This window comes from Vipera berus (genome assembly GCF_964194415.1).
Source record: "Vipera berus genome assembly, chromosome: W".
Lineage (NCBI taxonomy): Eukaryota > Metazoa > Chordata > Lepidosauria > Squamata > Viperidae > Vipera > Vipera berus.
The window spans coordinates 15,592,282-15,613,062 of NC_138210.1; the positions used below are offsets into that span (position 1 = coordinate 15,592,282).

General features: G+C 43.0%; 1 protein-coding gene and 1 long non-coding RNA gene across 2 annotated transcripts; one reads left to right on the forward strand and one right to left on the reverse strand.

Moving 5' to 3' along the window:
- Positions 1-4,662: 4,662 nt before the first annotated feature.
- LOC308676481 (homeobox protein Hox-A2-like) lies at positions 4,663-6,513 on the forward strand (the record flags this gene model as incomplete). Its single annotated transcript, XM_081342295.1, has 2 exons — positions 4,663-5,077; positions 5,780-6,513. Exons 1-2 carry the CDS (start codon positions 4,708-4,710, stop codon positions 6,511-6,513), a joined length of 1,104 nt encoding a protein of 367 aa, XP_081198421.1. The 5' UTR covers positions 4,663-4,707.
- Positions 6,514-7,262: 749 nt separating this feature from the next.
- On the reverse strand, positions 7,263-11,237 carry LOC308676483. The gene is made up of 3 exons (XR_014028300.1): positions 11,166-11,237; positions 10,149-10,316; positions 7,263-7,373 (listed from the first exon to the last, which is right to left on the reverse strand). It is a non-coding gene; the product is annotated as an uncharacterized lncRNA (long non-coding RNA).
- Between the last annotated feature and the right edge of the window lie 9,544 nt (positions 11,238-20,781).

Consider the following 20,781-nt stretch of genomic DNA (forward strand, 5'->3'; position numbering starts at 1 on the left):
GTAAACCCGAGTTTGACAACAAAGAATCAGATTTGTTTTGAAAATGATACATTCCTTGCTGCTCTCATTCTTAAAAATAAATAAAAAAATTTATTCTGAATAATAGAGATTTCAGATAAGATCATTTGATTGCTATCCCCCACCCCCAAATAAAAAAGGAGCAAGAAAGAGAACTTGGGGAACAGTTGACCTCTTGAGTTTTAAATACACAAATTCCCGTTAGCCAACCTTTTTAACCCCCCCCTCTTCCTTCTGACTAGACTTTTATAGCTGCGAAAACTTAAGTAACTTTTCCAGAAGCGCGATCGTCTGTTGCCTTAAAACCTAACAAAGCCTCTTCAAGCATCTTCAAGGCTAGTCGAACAAGCGTTCCTGTCGCTCGGATTTGATTCTAGACGCAGACAGATTCTGTGAATATTTTCCTGAGTCAGCGCTTTCCTAGCGACCTCCCCAAAGAAAAGTCTCACACGAAGGGCGCTAAACTGCTCCAAGCTGGAAAAGATCCCGGTTTGTGACTGTGGCCGATTGTTGGCATCTCTCTCTGCAGATGTTTTTTGTCCTATGTCGTCTCGGTTTCTTGGCTTCGCTACGGCTGTTCTCCTCTGCAGAGTGGTGGACTCGGGTCTAAGACACGCGAACTGGTTGAGAAACAAAGGCTGTTTCTGGAGGAGCCTCTTCCTCGAACGAAGCTCAGGTGCTGTAACTTTTCTCTGGAGACCGTAGGCTGCCCGGCTGCAGGCTGTTCTCTTCTGTTGGAAGCTGTTTCTTAGGAAGCCCACAGTTCCTTCTCGCCTCTGCGCGAGGGGAGCCCTTTGAAACGATTGGAGGCTTTCTACCCCCACACTTTCCCCCTGGGAACAAAATGGACAGTCGAGAAACTGATGGGCAAGTTGTGTTGTTTTTCTAGAGACGAAATTGAGTAAGAGTCCGCCGACTTAAAACGAGCGCATGGGCTCATATTTGCGCGGATTCAAAGCACATTCGTTTACAGGCAGATACAATTTATCATCCCAGTAATGAAGAAACGGATTAAGCAACAATAAATCGGTTCGCGAGTCGACTTGGGCAGCTATGAAAAAGCTGTTCCTTACAGTCTCCCCCACGAACTAAACTGCTTCTCCTCTCTGGCTATGGCAATTGTGGAATTGATATTCCGCACATCTTGTTATCTAATTTCCTTTCACATCCCAGTATTTCCCACTCTTTCTAGATCAGAGACAGAAGGGGAAATAGGAAAAAAAATCTATATAATATACGCGTATGTATATAACCACTCACCCACGCATAAACACAGGCGTACACACATTTTCTAAAAAAGTGTTTGATGCAGCCCTACAAGATAATTTCTGTCCCTCAAATACATCTGTGCTAACAAACATGGCGAATCCATAGACTGAACCCTCCCCTTTTATTTCCAGAGAAAACATGTAATTTAAAGACATGGGGTTTGTCCTCTGTCTCGAATTTGTGAATTTGTTTACGAAGACCTCAGTATGTACATGCAAATCTGCCTTAATATGGATAAGATAGGGTATGCCACTTTATGATGTAGCTAGTCTGTTTAATCTCAATAAATTTGCCATCATATTGGTTTCCCTTTCTAAAATATTATCAATCCTCTTCATTTTTTCACCCAAGAATCTCTCTGGTCTTTTTCTTCTCAACATACCTTTCCTCCCCTCCATATCTGAAAAGCTTCCAGTGGCCAGTGCATTCTAATTTTGCATTCCATACTTACAGCATTTTATCTTCCCTTAACCATTTCCCATGTATACTTACAGCTTTGACTCCAGACTGAACAGGAATCACTACATCTATTGAAAAAAACTATTTAAAAGAGAGTTATGAGACAGAGGAATCGGTTTGAAGCTCCAGAATGTAGCTTTTAGAAAAATATATAGAAAAGGGATTTTGAGTGTTATTTTTCTCTTCAAATTTAATCAAAGAAAGAATGCATTATATGAAATTAAGGCATTCAAGGAGTGACAGAAAGAGAAAAAGAGAGTAACCCCTGGTTGGAACTAGGACAGAAAAAACGACCCTTAAGAAGGTATATAAGAGAAAGGAAGTAGGTTTTTTTCCTTTTCCTATCTGATTTCAAAGGCATTTATCCCTTCCCTTCATGCTACATATATTTTATCTACATGCCTTCTTACAGAAAATGTGTGTTCTGATAGAAAACACAGAAATAAGGAAGGAAAAATGCTACTTTAAAAAAACAACTAAGGAGAAAAGCTCTTTGTTCCAGGTGGTTTTTCTATTAGGTTGCCCACCAAAAAAACAAAAAAAAAACCACAATTCTTCCCACACAAAAAACAAAAAAACCCTTCCCAAATCCTTCCCACACCAATTTAAAACTCACAAAGCCTCAGTAAACCAAATGACCCAGCCACCTCCCTTGCTCGCCTTACCTCCTTGTGGGGTTCTTTTACATGTAACATACAGAAGCATGCACACACACCAGCAACACTTTTCCTGTTATCAATATTTATAAATAAGAAATGAAATAAAATCCTTAGGCCTGTAGCTGTCTCTGAGGCAAGTTAAAGAGCTGAAATTTCTATCCTTCATTGAGGGGGTGGGGTAAGGTGGGATCCATTTGGCAAAATAAGCAGCAGCATCCCTTTTGCTTATTTACTGGAGTTTCTCTCCCCCCCCAACCTTTCTTTTTTTCTCTGCCACATTTCACCTCGGAAAGAGCAAGAAGCTCGGCATGTGTTCTTAAGGGCCAGAAGCTGTCAGAGCATTTTGGCAGACAAGATTGATAGCGCCTACACTTCAGCAGAGCTTTGTTTGAAGTAAAGCAAGAAAATTAAATCACACACCCCACCCCCAACAACATGTATATTTCTAAGGCTCCCTCTTTCCCCCCTCTTCTTAAATAACAATTTCCAATTTGAATTTTGTTAAGATTATTACAATATCCCACCCCTCCCCAGCTCTCCTTCCATAGTGTGGGGATTGATTCGCTCAAAACGAGAAGGACCCGTTGTTCCTTTTTGTTTTGCTCAGATGTGCTTCATGAGAAGATGGAGCAACTAGTTTATCATTTGAACAGCTTGTGAACAATTTCCAGGATTAACTCAGAATCTCAGAAGTACTCAAAGTAGCATGGAATATATTTGGGTGTCCTTGAAATATATAGGAATGCCTCACAACATTTTCTTCCCTTCTCTTCCCTTCCTACATAGTACCTTTGCTTTGGAAGAAAGGAAATACCATTTTCTTCCCCTTTTTACTGAATCCTCCTGTCCCTTCCATTGTTCTCCCCACTCCTTTTGTTTTCCGTTTTACCTTGAGGCGATTGAAGAACTGTTCTGTCCAAACCTGCAACATTGTTGAATGAGCAAATTGAAAGAAAAGCAAACCAAAAGATGGCGTCTTCAAACAATCTTATTTTGTCAGGCGATCAGTTTTACTGTCTTTCCAGCTCTTTGGTTGGTTTACATGGTTAATAATTTTTAAAACTCTGATATTGAATTTTGACACATTTCCTTGGCATCAAGACTCACCTATTTTTGTTGAAGTTAAGGGGGAAAACCAATGAGACAGTGTGGTTTATGTTAATATTCTGGATTGTTCTTGTGATCCACCACTTTTTATTTGTGAAACCTATGTCTACGGTTTGAGTGTCTTTTGGATATACATCTGATTTTACCATCTACTTCTGTCCAGCCAACTCAAGACACATCCTTGACCTCACTGGTCTGACTTCTGTCCATGGAAGCGAAGCTCCTGGATAAATTCCTTCCACACAATGTATATATGCCAAGATCGGCTGCCAATTGTTCTCTGTACTGTACAGTTCAGAAAAGTGGACCACCATCCCGCAGGAGAAATGCCGAAAGCTGCCAGGTCTTGAGGTGGAGGTGGGAACTCGCACCTCGTTTTGGTGCTCGTTTTAATTTTAGGAAGTAATTATTTCTTTCTGTAGGATTGGTTGTGGGCCAAGTGCAACTTTCTGATGCGGTTGAGACGCCGAGCCGGCAATGTCAAAACTTTGAAGATTAGTGGATTACTTTGTTAATGACTCAAGGGCTCAGATTGGAGGTGCTTAAATGATTTGTGAGGTGCGAAGCGCTTGCCTGACAGTGCCAAACAATAAAATGGGAGGGGGACAAGCGGGGCAGAAGCCCTACAGGGCGAACAGAGCCGAGCGCGGCGGCTGCAGGAGTAGCAGCGGCGGTAGGAATAAACGACCAAGCGGCGACAGCAAGAGACGCAGAAACACACAAGCAGTCACTCACCTCAGATAACATTTCAGATTAGGAGGCAAAAGGAGCGGGCGAGCAGCAAAGATAAAGCCTCCTCCTTAAAAAAAAGTATAAATAATACCTCTTTGGCCCCAATGAGGCTTTCTTTCTCGACTTTTTTGGATCAATCAGACAGTGGCTTCTTTTGATTAAAGCCCAAATTGTCATTGGGCAGAGGCAATCATGTGACAGCCAATTCGGTCCAATTTCAACCTTGTCCCCATGAATTCAATGGTTTAATAGTAGCACGGTCCCCATACGGCTGCAATCAGTGAATTAGAAAAAAAATCCCACGAGCGATCTTCTATATATTTTTTATCCTTTCTTTCTGTCTCACCCCCTCTCTCTGTCTCTCACGGTCCCCGCCCTTCCCCTTCCTGGGCCTTGCTCCCCCCTCTCCCAAGCGCTAAATAAGAGGGAACTTTTTCTCCAAGGGGGCTGCGATTTGAAGGCCATGAATTTCGAAACTGAGCGAGAGATTGGCTTTATCAATAGTCAGCCATCGCTCGCTGAGTGCCTGACATCTTTCCCCCCTGTCGCTGATACATTTCAAAGTTCATCAATCAAGAATTCGACGCTTTCATACTCGACACTGATTCCTCCTCCTCCTCCTTTTGAGCAGACCATCCCCAGCCTGAAACCGGGTAGCCACTCTCGCCACAGCAGCGGCAGCCGTCCCAAGCACAGCCCCAAAGGCAACAGCGGCAGCCCAGTGCCAGCCGGCACCCTCCAGCCTCCGGAGTACCCCTGGATGAAAGAGAAAAAGGCGTCCAAGCCGCATGCCTCGGCCTCCGTCCCTGGACCAGCTTGCCTGAGCCACAAAGGTCAGTTGAAAGACTTTGCTGCACCATTCCGCTTCCCAAGGCTTTCCCCCCCCCCCATTTGTTTGTTCTCCCCCACCCTCCCCACTGCCTTCGCCTCCCTGTTGGAGCGTTGGCTTCCTAACTCAGGCACTGAACCCTGAGGAAGGAAGCTGGTGGTGGGATCCACAGGCAAAAGCATCAGACACCAACCCTCCTTTGCCCCCACCCCAAGCAAAGTTTCTTCCCCCCTAACTTGTTTAGGGTGTGATGATTTATTTCAGTTGGACGTGGCCCCCTCTTGTCTCGCTGTCCTAGAGTTGGGGTCCTTTACAGTAATGAAGAGTGATAGATTACGCTTTGCTCAGCTAAGCAGCTGATGCATTAATTATAATTTGTGGTATGACTAATAAAGTTTGATCGGCTAGGGGAAGGTTTGGAAGATGGAGACGAAGCAGTTCCTCGAGCTGAGGGAAAACTGGGCCTTGGAGAGCGGGCGTGGAAGGGGGCAACACAATGGCTTTGCTGAATTCGAGTGGCGGCCATTTTGTTGTAGTTGGGGTGTTTTTATGCCTCGGAGAGGAGAGCGAACGGCAGAGATTTCCCACAACCAGTACCACTCTGTTCTCAACAGGGTCATGTGTCCTGAAAAGGTCCAACTAGGGGCAATATTTCCACCCGTTCCATGGCATGCGTCTCTTCTAACTGTGGTTGTTCGTCCAACAGAATCTCTGGAGATCTCCGAAAATGCTAATGGAAGCTCCAGGAGACTAAGGACTGCTTATACCAACACGCAGCTTTTGGAGCTGGAGAAGGAATTTCATTTCAACAAGTATTTGTGTAGACCAAGGAGGGTGGAGATCGCCGCTCTCCTAGATCTGACAGAGAGGCAAATCAAAGTCTGGTTTCAGAACAGGCGGATGAAGCACAAGAGGCAGACCCAGAGCAAGGAAAATCAGAATAGCGAAGGGAAATGCAAAGGTTTAGGGGACCCCGAGAAAGCCAAAGAGGAGAAATCTCTTTTTGAGCAAGCCCTCAACGATGTCTCAGGGGCTCTTTTGGACAGGGAAAGGCACCCTTTTCAACAGAATACCCTGGATCAGCCACAGGCTCCTCCAAGCCTCCACAATGGAGACTCCCAAACTTTTCCAGTTTTGACTTTAACCAGCAATGAGAAAAATCTCAAACATTTTCAGCACCAGTCACCCACTGTTCCCATTTGTCCCTCAATAATGGGCCAGAACTGTGCAGCTGCCCTGAACAATGGCAGTCCGGAGGCTCTGGAAGCCTCTTCTTTGCAGGACTTCAGCGTTTTCTCCACAGATTCCTGCCTACAGCTTTCTGACGTCTCCCCCAGTTTGCCACCATCCCTCAGCAGTCCTGTAGATATTTCAACTGACAACTTAGACTTTTTTACAGATACACTCACCACAATTGACTTGCAGCACCTGAATTATTGAGAAACCACAGACCTTTATGTGCCAAGGGTTATACCTTCTTTTTTCTCTCTCTCATTTTTTATTTTCCCCTCCACCTTTGTTTGATGTTTTCCCTTTCTCAGCATTTTTGGTTGTCCCATCTGATGTGTTGGAGAACTACTTTGCATTGGAGAACTAAGTTATGTTCAGTTATCCACATTTTAGGTCCTTCTATGAAAGCAACATATATGGCCTGTAAGAAAGTGATCATATCGAATTTGTATCTTCACTTTATTTTTGTATTACATTTGGATGCATTGTCATAAGTATTTTTGGGTAGAATAAATTGTTTACTACAAGCACCTTTTTATCTTTCTCTTCATGACTAGCACAAGGAGTTACCCCTTTCCCTCTTTTGGTCTGAAACCATGCCAAACAATTTGGTCACAAACCTCTGTCCTTTTTCCTGAGAAAGACATTTATTGGAAGAAGCTACTGAAATTGTTTACCTTCCTTTTCTCCCCATCCCCGAAAATGCAGTGTTACAATCCTTCCCAACAACTTAGAAAATCTTTGCTGCTTATTAAAAACAAACTTTTCCCTATTTAATACTTATCACATATTAGAATTAAAAATATGGAAACACTGCTTTGGTGCTATTAAAATATTGTGAGTTTGTCTCACACATATGTATATATGAAAGAACATTTTGCAAAAGGAAAAAGCAAGTGCTCCTTAGTGGGATGCTGCATTTATGCAAACAGATCAAAATGTATATTTATGTAGTAGTCACTGTTTATTTTTGCGAACCATATCTTGGAAGGGAATGTTGGTGCAGGGAACCAACAAAGATACATTTCTGATGGTTTTCCCAATAGTCCAAAGGTCCCAAGAAAAGAAGTCTAAAAGAGAGGAAATCAAACAAACTATTTGGTAAAAGCTAGTTATTAATTGTGCAAGTCATAAAAATTATAGGTTAAAAATTAGGCTTAAAGAACAAAAGCTCATGCCGAAGATGGAGAAACAGGCATTCTCACCAAAGCTCATTCTGAACTATGTTAACAAGTGTACATTTCAGAAAACATTTTAGCCATCCCACCAAAACACACAAAAAATGAGGCCCATCTAAAAGTGCTGTTAATTGAAGGTGGTGTGTGTGTGTGTCTTTGTCCCCTAGCCCAAGTTAAAGGTTGGTATGTGTTCTTTTGTCCTACAAACTAGCAGCCTGTGATAGTTGTGGTTTGCTTTCTGGGTGTGTATGTACCAATATCTCTCTCCCTTTCTCTTTGTAAGAATTTACAGAGGGAAAGAAAATGCTTCAGGCTTTACAGGCACGCATTTGCTAGTCCTTCTGCTCCTGGTGTATTTATTTTGGTGATAGATTGCTTCCCTGTTTTGCAACCCACCTAAGTGGGGTGGGGTAGAATGTGTGGGTAACAGCTGGAAGGGCTGGGTGCAATTCTTCATAAACTCATAAATCAAATGCTTTCTGTCAACGAGAATGTCATCAAAGAGATCAATTGCAGGAACACATGCACAAATAAAAATCCTTTTATGTATTTCCTGGGGTAGGGGATCCCCATCTAAAACCATTACGCATGGAGGTGGCTAGTCATAATTCGTTTTTGGTTGGTGTAAGGAAGAAGGGTAATTTTTATTTTCAAAGGCGACTAGCAATGACCATGTTCTTGTAGCAGGGAACATGAAATCTGTGTACACCTATGTTCTTTTAAGCTGACTGCTGGTAACACTGACACTGCTGACACTGACTGCTAACTTCACTAATCTGGTTATTAGCTATATTATCCACTGAATGTGCTTCCAAATTGTGGTTATTAAGCTATTGCAAATAATGAAAAGGGAAGGCCTAGCTTGCAATTTGCAATCTGTGCTTGGTATACACCCTGCACCAGGTGATTTTTTTTTACAAATTTTTAATTTTATTTCCAAAGTTAAGAAAAGAAAAAAAGAGAAACAACCACCAGACACTAATAATAAAAATAACCATGTGTACAAAAAGAAATATATATATATAGTCGTCAAAAGTGATATTTTCTTTATTCTTCTGTTCCTTAATGAAAGTGACCTGAGGACCTGAGCATAGACAACAAACTTTCAATAAAAGGGGAGGGTTTTTTAATTGGGTGGTAACTGCACACCAGAAATTAGCTGTCTACAAAAATGTCAGAGACCTTCTTCTAAAAAAAAAAATAACTGTCTTTATATGACTCATAGCCAGATATCAGTGCAGGCTTACATTTTGATCAACGTCTTCTGGGTCCTAACTTTCATTCTTATCAAAATGGGGACTTTAAGTTAGAAGAGCTAACCTAGAGATATAGCTTTTTAGGAAAGAAAATGGCAATCTAATTAGATAAAGACTACAATGGTATCTGGCAGTGTGAGTGAAGTAATAATTATTTAGAATTTGTGAATCCGATAATGCTAATGTCAAGCTCTGGAAATCAGGAGTCCAGGCAGTTCAAAAGAATATAGGTTTATTGTACAAGAGTCTGAACTAAGGGTCAAAGCAAATTGGCAGTAGATAAGTCAACAGAATTCAAGGTGGGCTGGACTTAGATCTCTTGTAGGCACAAGGGACTAGAGACTGATGGTGGTTTGACAGACGCCTGCCTCCCTCGTGCTCAGCCTGGTCATCTCCTACAGCTAACTTGCTAATAAATGTGAGTTAATTCTAACTTCTTGATAAGAATACCAGAAGTTAGAAAACAGGCACAGACAAGCGTTGATGCTTTCTGCCTCTTTGAAGCAAAACTTCTCAGGCTTTTTCCATGTTTGTTTTGTTTTACCCCTGGTGACACTTAAATTTCTCCCTTTCTGTGAATATTCTCTGTGAAAACTTCTGTCTTTAAAAAAAGTCCCTTCAAAGCACTTAGTAAACAATTGATCCTTCGGCCCAGTTCTAAACTCAGTGAAAAACGGTGTCTTTAATGACACCTTTCCAAGAAGGAACTTGTGTGGGTGGATGGGAAACAGAAGGCAGAGAGAGGGCCCTCACTGAGCGCGGACCTTTTGTGTTCCACAGCGAAAGATGTACAGTAGATTAGAAAGAATGACCCCCGAACCGTTGTCGCCCCGCAGTCCTTTTCCTCACTCTCCTGCCTTTTAATCGCGAGGCGGTATTTCAGAGAACATTCTGCTGTCTGGTGTTTTCAAACCGGGTGTGTATCCTATAAGGAGGGGAAAGGAGAAGGAAGAGGCAGGCAGGGGAGCGAGGAGGCCGACTATTTGCACAGGCGCTCTGCCTCTTCAGTCGCTGAGCTGTGGAGAATGGAAGACCGCTGCCAATAGCAACCTTTGTAAGCGCTTCCTTTACTCACCAAACGGTGTCAACCACCAGTAGAATCCCCTCTGCGTCAGCCCAGAGCCTTGACTTCAACCTAGTCGCCTCCCTCCCAGTCACCGCCCTTCCGCGTCCCCGGCGGCAACAATTATTTCCATGCAAATAGCCGTGGGAGGTTGGACTAAGGACTTAACTCTTGCCGGTTCGCCCCAGGCTCGGGCTGTCCCGAGCTGGGGGGGAGGGACCCCAGCTGACCCCTTGCCCGGATGATCGCTTTCTTCCTGCAAACCAGTCGGGCCTTTTAGGCTTTTCTAGCCCGGAAGACGGTGCCGGAGAAGCTGCGGCCGATCTGATGGCGAGCGCTTTTGCCTACCTGCAGAGCCAGTTTCTGGGTCCTTCAATCCACGCTGGAGTAGCCTGCTCCGGCGACTGCTCGGTGCCTTCTGTTGCCACTGCTGTTGTTCCCGCGGCGGCTGCTCAAGGTTGAGCGCTTGGGCGCACACTGGCTCGCCGACTCAGATCTCCAAACCCAACACGCTGGCTGAGAAGAGAGGAGGAGGAGGGAGGCAGGCAGGCAGGTTGGCTGCGACGGTGTCTGCGCGTCACCACTCCGCCCACCCAGAAAGCTTGACTTCCCCTTCTTTGGAGGCGTCTCTACCCGCCCAGACTTTCCACTGGATGAAAGTGAAGAGAAACCCTCCTAAAACAGGCTAGTCCGCATTTGTCCGGTGGTTAAGCAATTCTGGACATTGAAGAGTTTTCTGCAGACCAACCTGGCTTTCCTAGATATCAGACGGAAAGGGGTGTTTCGGTCCCTGAATGCAACAGGTTATCCTAAAGTGTACCATCATGTTAAATGCTCAGTTTTAAAGGCATGTGCTCTCCACTGGCTGTGAATCAACCTCGTTTGTCTGACTTATCTAAGTTGGTCTTGTCAGGTAAGGTTGGCAGGGTGATATCCAGAAGCCAAGCATGTTGCAGTTAAAGGTAAAGGTTCAGGTTCCCCCGCACATGCGTGCTAGTCGTTTCCGACTCTAGGGGCCGGTGCTCATCTCCGTTTCAAAGCCGAAGAGCCAGCGCTTGTCTGAGGACGTCTCCGTGGTCATGTGGCCGGCATGACTAGACGCCAAAGGCGCACGGAACGCTGTTACCTTCCCAACAAGTGCCTGTGAATTTTGTCTTGAAGCCCTGTTTCAATAAATGTCACCTATCAATCAAGGCCTTGAATCCATGCTTAATGCAGCAGGCTGTGATTGTGTGACTTGTCCCTGTTGTTGCCTTTTTCAGGGAAAGCTGGTTATGTGGGCCAGCCCAACACAGTTCCTACCAACTTCACCACCAAGCAGTTGATGGAGTTGGAGAAAGAATTCCACTTCAATAAATATCTTACCAGAGCTCGCAGGGTAGACATTGTGGCCTCTGTGCAACTCAGTGAAACCCAGTTCAAGATGTGGTTCAAGAACTGCAGGAGGAAACAAAAGAAGAGGGAGAAAGAAGGCTTGCTGCCCATCTCTCAGGCCACACCAACTGGAAATGAAGATAGAGGACTTCAAAAAGTCCAGCTCATCCTCGTGTATCCCCTCTCCCAGTTCTTCTACTTCAGACACACTATCTCTTAGCCCATTTTTTTATTTTTTTTTTCAACTCTCCCCCATACATATCAACAAATATACTGTAATATTTTATCAAGTATTAACATACATTCTTTTTACATTCTTATCTATCAGATACTCTTAATAACATAAATACATACACATAAATTTTGGTGTTGCTCATCCATTTCCCCTTTTACTGTAACCACACTCCTCTTCCCTCTTCTCTACCTTCTTTCTCCCTTTCTTCTCTTTCTTCCCTACTTCCCTCTTCTTCCTCTCCTATTTCCTTCACCACTCCCCTCCCATTTCTCCCCACTTCTCCTCCTCTTCTCCTCCAACCTTCCTACTTCCTTCCCCCCCTCCTCTACTCTTTTCCCTCTCTCCTCTCCTTTCTTCCTTCTCGTTCCTCTTCAGATACAATTCAGGGGTAATGTCTGAGCAACTCCTCTCCCTAGATTTTCAATATCTATATTAGGTATAATAACATTAATTTTCTATTATGTTAATACTTTTATAAATCTGACCTGGTATATACTTCTATAAATATTTATACTAGCTCCGGTTATCCAATACTGAGACACTCTATCTCAAATTAAGCTCCACAGGTGCTACTCATTCTTCACTCCCTGCCCCCCCATGCACACCCCTAGAGTAGTTGATGGTGTCCCAAGCCTACTTTTCTAAAGACTGAAGTGGGATCCCACACCCCACCCCTTTCTCAAAAAGTTGGGTTCCAGATTGATTGTTTTCTGACTGCCAGTCTTCACATAACTGACACCTCATACTGAAACTTGCTGGAAGCAAATCTCACTGGTTTTCCTGGGACCTTCTTCCAAATTGATGGGCATAATTCAGGACTACTGAGTTACCCAGGGGAGGGAGAAATAATAGAGAGAGACTTCGTGGCATAAACCAGATTGATATCCTTGAGATTTAGCTAAAGTTATTTTTGGCTGGATTAGGAACCAATGGTTCAGGATCACAGTCCTATTAACAGACTGAAAATGTCCTTAATTCAACATCAGACATTTTTCTCAGTGTTAAGTACAATGATTTATTTATGAGTTTCCCTTCTCTACAGTAAACTCTTTGTGGGAATAGTCAAAAAGTGATTATCATAATGATAAAGTTGATAGACCAGAATCAAGTTGCCAAAGAACATTTCTGTAGGCTTTCCTCCATGGCAGAGATGAAGAGGTTCACAGTTCCAAAAAGAGGTGCACTATTGAAATCATTTACATGACTTCTAAAAAGTTGAGGCTTTAATTTGACTGCGTATGAGTTGCTGGTTGTAAATATTTTGTCCAAGAGATTTGTCTTTTACAGATTTTCTAGAAATGTTTAGATTATGAATTTGAAACAGGGTAGCTACATTCTCAAAACTTAATTCAATTTTATAGCGAAAAGTGAAGTTGGCATGATCAAAGATGTGTTCAACTCAGATACCTCAAAAAATATCATAGACTAGTATTCTTCCTTCAAATGAGTTAGATAAGAACCTTGAAAGGGCACTAGATTTTTTAAAAAGAAACATTGCTTATTAAGGTCTGCCCACCCCCACCATTTCCTTTCCCAAAATCTCTGGGTTGAGCCTGCTCCCAATTTCTCATTTATCCTTCCTTAGATTTCTCAGCTTAACTTCTGAATGTGGTAATTGGCCCAAACAAATGTATATTTCCTGTGATTTATGTATGGAACTTTGCATGGTGTACAAAGTTTTGGTGTAAGTTAAAACTGAGTTTTATCAGCTGTATTTTGTGATCAAGTGCTTCTGATATTTTCTGTACAATCATTCAAGGTTCTGAGATTCTGTTGGGGAAAAAAGAGGATGGAATTCAAAGCAGGATTTTATGGGTCCTAGAAATCTCTGTAATAAATGTACTCATATAGCAGTCTCTTATTTGCTTTGGTTCTTTATTCGAAAAGGAAGCCTGTGGCTGAGGTTAAGATTCCCAAACTCTCTAGTTCAACTATCAGTAGTCCTTGTTTTCTCTCCCACAATTGGTGCAAGCCAAATTATTACAACCTTTAGCTTCAAGGTCTCCAAGATTAAACCCAAGAAGATCAGCTGGAGACCCTAGAGAGAACTTGCTGATTTACTAGGAAAAAGAAGGGCAATGAACCAAAACCCAGCTCTTTTGGAAATACTGTGGTGGGAGCTTCCTGGGTCAAGTACTAATCCTTTCGCCCCAAAATGCATATTGACTTCTGTGTAAATGAAGTCCTCATTAAAAGCTGAAGCTGTCTTCAGGTGGTCTTGCCTTGCATCCCAAGCCCTCAGTGAAGAGGATGCAGTGGCTCATGTGGTTAGGACCTTGATTCAGAACACCAATGAGAAGTTGACAGCTCCAAACCTGAGAGTGCAAGCTGTGTGATGGAATGAGCTCCCCTCTTGGGCAAATCACTAACTAATCCTTTCAACATGGAAGGTGCCTCCAACAGGAATGTAGTACGGGTAGTCCTTGACTTAACAACAGAAATTTTGGGCTCAGTTGTGGTTGTGAGACATTTGTTAAGTGAGTTTTGCCCCATTTTTATGACCTTTCCTGCCTCAGTTGTTAAGTGAATCACTGCAGTTGATAAGTTAGTAACCCTGTTAATTGAATCTGGATTCCCCAGTGCAAAGGTCGGAAGTGTGAAAAATGGTCGCAAGTCATAAGATTTTCCAGGCACAAACTTTGGAAGGTGAGCTGGGAGCAGGAGAGAATCAGCAGGGTGAAGATTTCCTTTTCCTGGAGTGCCACCCCAGGGGGTCCTGTAACCCCGACCAAATTTCCCGCAATTTGAAAAACTGATTTGGGGGTGTGGGAATGGAAGATCTCAGTTACTTGCTGAAAAACCCTGGCAAAAGCACACATTTTATGAAAAACCTGTAGAGTAAATTCACTCAATCGACTGCCTTCTCTCATTGCGATTCCTGCAGTATCACTAGTAGTGTAAATATGTCATCGTCATGGGAAAGAACGTAAAACATTGTTTTCATCTCGCAGCTTCCGGTTTCGGTTTGAAAAGTGTTGTTACTGTTTTGATTTCCATTTTAAAAAACACTGTCCTCTGCAGCTTCTTAAGAGGCTTTTAGGAGTCCTGTCCCAGCCATAAAACAGGCGAGGTTGGAAGCGCGTTCCTTTCACCTTTGCCCCCCCCCTCAGTTCCTCTTTGCCTGCCTTATACTTTCCCCTTTTGTTGTTTGGGGTGAGGCCTCAAAGCTAAACAAATGGCATTTTGCCAAAGACGTTCAAGTGGCATCTATATTCCAATGGGGAAGGTGAGTGAAACCTTTCAAGAGCTGGAGCCAGCAAAATTCTGCACCCACCTGACTTTTCCAGTCCCTTCTGGATTTAACTGGAGAAAAGGAAGAGAAGAACAAGAGCTTGGCGCCAGGTGTTCTAAAACTCCTTTCAGCAGCTCCACAGGCGTCCTGTGTCCTGCCTCGGTGATGGTGGGAAGGAGGGGTTCAGAGAAGGTTTCAGAGGTTTTCTGGGCCACTGTCTTTAATCAAAGCCTTCCTCAATCTGGCCTTCCAAATGTGTTGAACTGTATCTCCCATCACCCCAGTCACTACCCTGGTGGTGTTGGGATGGAAAATGCTGGCCTAGAGGAAATCAAGTATCAGAAAGCTCCTAAGGTATTAATAAAATCATTGTTAGCCAGGAATACTTACTGGAGCAAATACCACTTTCTTCTTTCAAGAATAAATAACTCATTCCCAGGTCTGCCTGAAGGTATTTATCCCTGCATAATCTCTGAAGCATAATTTTCCAGGAAATAAGTGATATCTCTGAAACAAATTGGTTACAATGGAACTGACTGGAAGCCAATTAACTGCAGAGGAAAGATATCGCCTTCACAAAGAAGTGGCACAGATTTCCTCAAAGTTTGTTCTAGAGATTATTGATCAAAAGGTTCATCAACCAATTCAAATAGTTGATGTATCTATTTCACTCTGTTTCACTCATACACCTGCAGACACAAAGTAGATGTTACTCCCAAGAAAATGGATATAGGAATTACATTTAGTTGACTATTTCAATCAATATGACTGGAGAGTCAGAAAAGTGATCCACTGGACAGTAAAGATAAGAGTTTCCTTTAAACTAAGTAGCTCCTTTCATAAATCCACACAATTGAATTCAGTTAATTGATGGATTATTCCCAACCATTAATTGATCAATACCCACGAATTGATTAACACCTCTGTTCTTTATGGATGATAGAATTTAGGACACATCCTCCCTCACCTTCCCATTGAATGCCAATAAATATAAAATATTTGTTTAAAAAATTGCCTTTGCTCACCCAATTGAGATTAGTTAGGCTAAGGTAGATCTTTTCTTAAAACCCTGAAGCCCATTTTTGATGTTCACTTACAGTGTCTCTGCTCTATTGATGATGCTGAATAAGACCTCTGGGCCAGCTCCGCCTTTAGTCTCTCTTTGCCCAGGCCCCAGACCCTTAATGTCTGGATTTAATCTAACCCAGACCTGATTACCTTGGGACTTGCTTCCATGAGGGAAATCTGCCTGAGAACAGAAACAACCAAGGCACTGACAATTCAAGAAAAGCAGATCCCATTACACTTCTTTGCGCTGGAAAACAGCCGAAAGAGATTTCTTCTATGGAAAGGAATATTCCGTGCATGTGTGGAGAAAGAAGAGAGACTGGGGTGGGGAAACTGAGGCAGGAGGCGACCCAAAATAATGTGTGAACACTTGATCAGTAAGGCATCTCTAAAGAGTGCATGTGTGTGTTTTACATGCATTTATGGCTGGCTGCCCAACTGATGCTTTACTGCCATTCACTAAAGGGAACAAAATCGGCTTCCCACCTAATTTCACCTCGCAACTAGCTAGTCTGTGGGGTCCTTGGTGTTCTCTGAGCTTGGTTTTGGAGCACTTCATGCTTCCTTCCGCAGATGAGCTTTATGGGGATGCTGACTTCATTTTCCAGCAGGACTTGGCACCTGCCCACACTGCCAAAAGCACCAAAACCTCGTTCAATGACCGTGGGATTACTGTGCTTGATTGGCCAGCAAACTCACCTGACCTGAACCCCATAGAGAATCTATGGGGCATTGCCAAGAGAAAGATGAGAGACATGAGACCGAACAATGCAGAAGAGCTGAAGGCCGCTATTGCAGCATCCTGGTCTTCCATAACACCTCAGCAGTGCCACAGGCTGATAGTTTCCATGCCACGCCGCATTGAGGCAGTAATTGCTGCAAAAGGGGCCCAAACCAAGTACTGAGTACATATGCATGCTTATACTTTTCAGAGGTCCGATATTGTTCTATGTACACTCCTTGTTTTATTGATTGCATGTAATATTCTAATTTTCTGAGATTGTGGATTTGGGGTTTTCATGAGCTGTATGCCATAATCATCACAATTATGACAAATCACGGCTTGAACTATCTTGCTTTGCATGTAATGAGTCTATCTCATATATTAGTTTCCCCCTTTAAGTTGCCTTACTGAAATAAATGAACTTTTGCACGATATTCTAATTTTTCTAGTTTCACCTGTACATTATACCACTGCTACACAACACTAAAAGATGCTTATTGGTCTTTACCACAAGCAGCTGTGGGACACTCTGATCACTGTATGATTCACCTTGTACCTGTTTATAGACAAATGCTTAAAACCATAAAACCAACAATTAAATCAGTGAGGTCTTGGACTGAGGAGGCAAAGCTAAAGCTACAGGCTTGCTTTGACTACACTGATTGGAAGGTTTTCGAAAATACCTTTGCAGACTTGGATGAATTCACAGATGCTGTAACATCATATGTTAGTTTTGGTGAAGACCTATGTGTGTCAACCAGGAACTTGAAAATATACAGTAACAATAAGCCTTGGTTCACAGCTAAACTCAAGCAACTATGTCGTGCCAAAGAGGAAGCCTACAGGAAAAAAAGATAGAATGCTGTACAATCAGGCCTGAAATGTATTAACAAGGGAGATCAGAGGAGCAAAAAGAAGGTACTCCGAAAAGCTGAGGAATCAGCTCTCAACAGATGAACCAGCAAATATGTGGAAAACTCAAAAATATCACTGGTTACAGCAAACCTCCTCTGCATGTTGAAGGAAATCGACAACTGGCAGATGACCTGAAGGAGAGAGTGAGAGTGCGAAGGTGGAATTTTACTGCTTTCTTTCGCAGGGGGGATATCCCGAGTGGAGGCAAGAGAGAGAGTGAGGAGAGAGAGAGTTGCTGGGGTTGCTAAATTCAGATTTTAACAATAAAGGACAGGGGGGAGGGGTTTTGACACCAACGAGACCTGAGACTGCGAGCGTTGCTGCTTTGGAGACTAGTGGCCATCCGAACTTTGATTATTGTTACTTGTGCAAGTTATAGACATTGTGGGCAGTTGTCCTTGTGGGACAAGCTATTACTGTAGAACACTGACTACCTTTGTTCGTGTTCCTATCGTTGCCTGGAGCCAGGGTTTTCCCCACCCCACTTGTTTCCAAATGGTCACTGTGAAATCATTGACTATTGCTGCTATGATTGTCTGGGGCTGTTAAACACCCTCACGTATTGACTATCAAGGCTAGAGGCTGGTCATCTTTGTTCCTGAAAGCCCCCCCTTTTTAACGATTAGAGTCTGCCACCTCCTCACTTCGCGTGAGCTTCTACTAGAAGAGACACTTTACTAACACCTAGAAGAGACACTTTACTAACACCTTGAGAGCGCAGCTGCAGAGCGCACCGGAGGGGACCAGGGCTGGAAGGGCCTGGGCTTTGGCAGCCTCTGAGGGGGTAACGGTACAATTGCAATTTTTTTTTAACTGTAAGCCACCCAGAGTCATTGACTGAGATGGGCAGCTATAAAAATTGAATGAAATGAAATGAATGAATGAATGAAAGAAAATGTAGCTCAAATTATCTGGAGGACACTTCACTCTTAAAGTGTAAAATTGGCCTGCCTTGAGTAATGATTTTGGAATACATGCAAGGGTAAGACTGTTTATTTACTTAATTGCCTTGTGCCAACAGGGAGGGAGAATCCTGAGATGTTTTCAAAACTCTCCTTAATTAGCCAAGAGACCACTGCTGAAGCTACTTTCAACTCTGATTATCAGAGGGGAGTTTTTTGGAAGTGTATAAATTGTTCTATGGACAGTACCAAAAGGCAAAACGATATGACGCTGGAAGATGAGCCCCTCAGGTCGGAAGGCGTCCAATATGCTACTGGGGAAGAGCAGAGGGCTAGTACTAGTAGCGCCAGAAAGAATGAAGTGACTGGGCCAAAGCCGAAAGGACGCTCAGCTGTGGATGTGTCTGGTGGTGAAAGGAAAGTCCGATGCTGTAAAGATTTTTTCTCCATAGGAACCTGGAATGTAAGATCCATGAATCAAGGAAAGCTGGACGTGGTCAAACAAGAGATGACAAGACTGAACATCGACATCTTAGGTATCAGCGAACTAAAATGGACAGGAATGGGTGAATTTAATTCAGATGACCATCAGGTATACTACTGCGGGCAAGAATCCCTCAGAAGAAATGGAGTAGCCTTCATAGTCAATAAAAGAGTAGGAAAAGCAATACTGGGATACAATCCTCAAAATGACAGAATGATCTCAGTTCGAATCCAAGGCAAACCATTCAATATCACAGTAGTCCAAGTCTATGCCCCAACCACCGGTGCTGAAGAGGATGAAATTGACCGGTTCTATGAAGCCCTACAGCACCTTATAGAACTAACACCAAAAAATGATGTCCTTATCATCATGGGGGATTGGAATGCTAAAGTAGGAAGCCAAAAGATAACCGGAATAACAGGCAAGTTTGGCCTTGGAGTACAAAATGAAGCAGGGCACAGGCTGATAGAATTTTGTCAAGAGAATACGATGGTCATAGCAAACACCCTTTTCCAACAACCCAAGAGACGGCTCTACACATGGACATCACCAGACGGTCAACACAGAAATCAGATTGACTATGTACTCTGCAGCCAAAGATGGAGAAGCTCTATACAGTCAATAAAAACAAGACCAGGAGCTGACTGTGGCTCAGACCATGAGCTTCTTGTTGCAAAGTTTAAGCTTAAACTGAAGAAAGTAGGGAAAAGCACTAGGCCAGTCAGGTATGAATTAAATCATATCCCTGTTGAATATACAGTAGAGGTGACAAATAGATTTAAGGAATTAGATCTGATAGACAGGGTGCCTGAAGAACTATGGACAGAGGTTCGCAACATTGTACAAGAGGTAGCAACCAAAACCATCCCAAAGAAAAAGAAATGCAAGAAAGCAAAATGGCTGTCTGAGGAAGCTTTGCAAATAGCTGAGGAAAGGAGGGAAGCAAAAGGCAAGGGAGAAAAAGAAAGATACGCCCAATTGAATGCAGAATTCCAGAGAATAGCTAGAAGAGATAAGAATGACTTCTTAAATGAACAGTGCAAAGAAATAGAAGAAAACAATAGAATAGGGAGGACCAGAGATCTTTTCAAGAAAATTGGAGAGATGAAGGGAACGTTCAATGCAAAAATGGGCATGATAAAGGACCAAAATGGCAGGGACCTAACAGAGGCAGAAGAGATTAAGAAGAGATGGCAAAATTACACAGAAGAACTATACAAGAATGAGCTTAACGTCCCTGATAATCACAATGAGGTGGTCACTGACCTCGAGCCAGACATCCTAGAATGTGAAGTGAAGTGGGCCTTAGAAAAGCTGAGCAACAACAAAGCTAGTGGAGGTGACAGTATTCCAGCTGAGCTATTCAAAATCTTAAAAGACGATGCAGTAAAAGTGCTACACTCAATTTGCCAGCAAATTTGGAAAACTCAACAGTGGCCACAGGATTGGAAAAGATCAGTTTACATTCCAATTCCAAAGAAAGGCAGTGCCAAAGAATGTTCAAACTATCGCACCATTGCACTCATTTCTCATGCTAGTAAAGTTATGCTTAAAATCCTACAAGCTAGACTCCAGCAGTATGTGGATCGAGAACTACCAGAAGTACAGGCAGGATTTCAAAGAGGCAGAGGAACTAGAGATCAAATTGCCAACATACGCTGGATCATGGAAAAAGCTAGGGAGTTCCAGAAAAACATCTACTTCTGCTTCATTGACTATGCTAAAGCCTTTGATTGTGTGGATCATAACAAACTGTGGCAAGTTCTTAAAGAGATGGGAGTACCAGAACATCTTATTTGTCTCTTGAGAAACCTATATGCGGGCCAAGAAGCAACAGTGAGAACTGGACACGGAACCACTGATTGGTTCAAAATTGGGAAAGGAGTCCGGCAAGGCTGTATACTGTCGCCTTGCCTATTTAACTTATATGCAGAGCACATCATGAGAAAGGCAGGGCTAGATGAATCAAAAGTTGGAATTAAGATTGCTGGAAGAAATATCAACAACCTAAGATATGCAGATGATACCACTCTAATGGCAGAAAGTG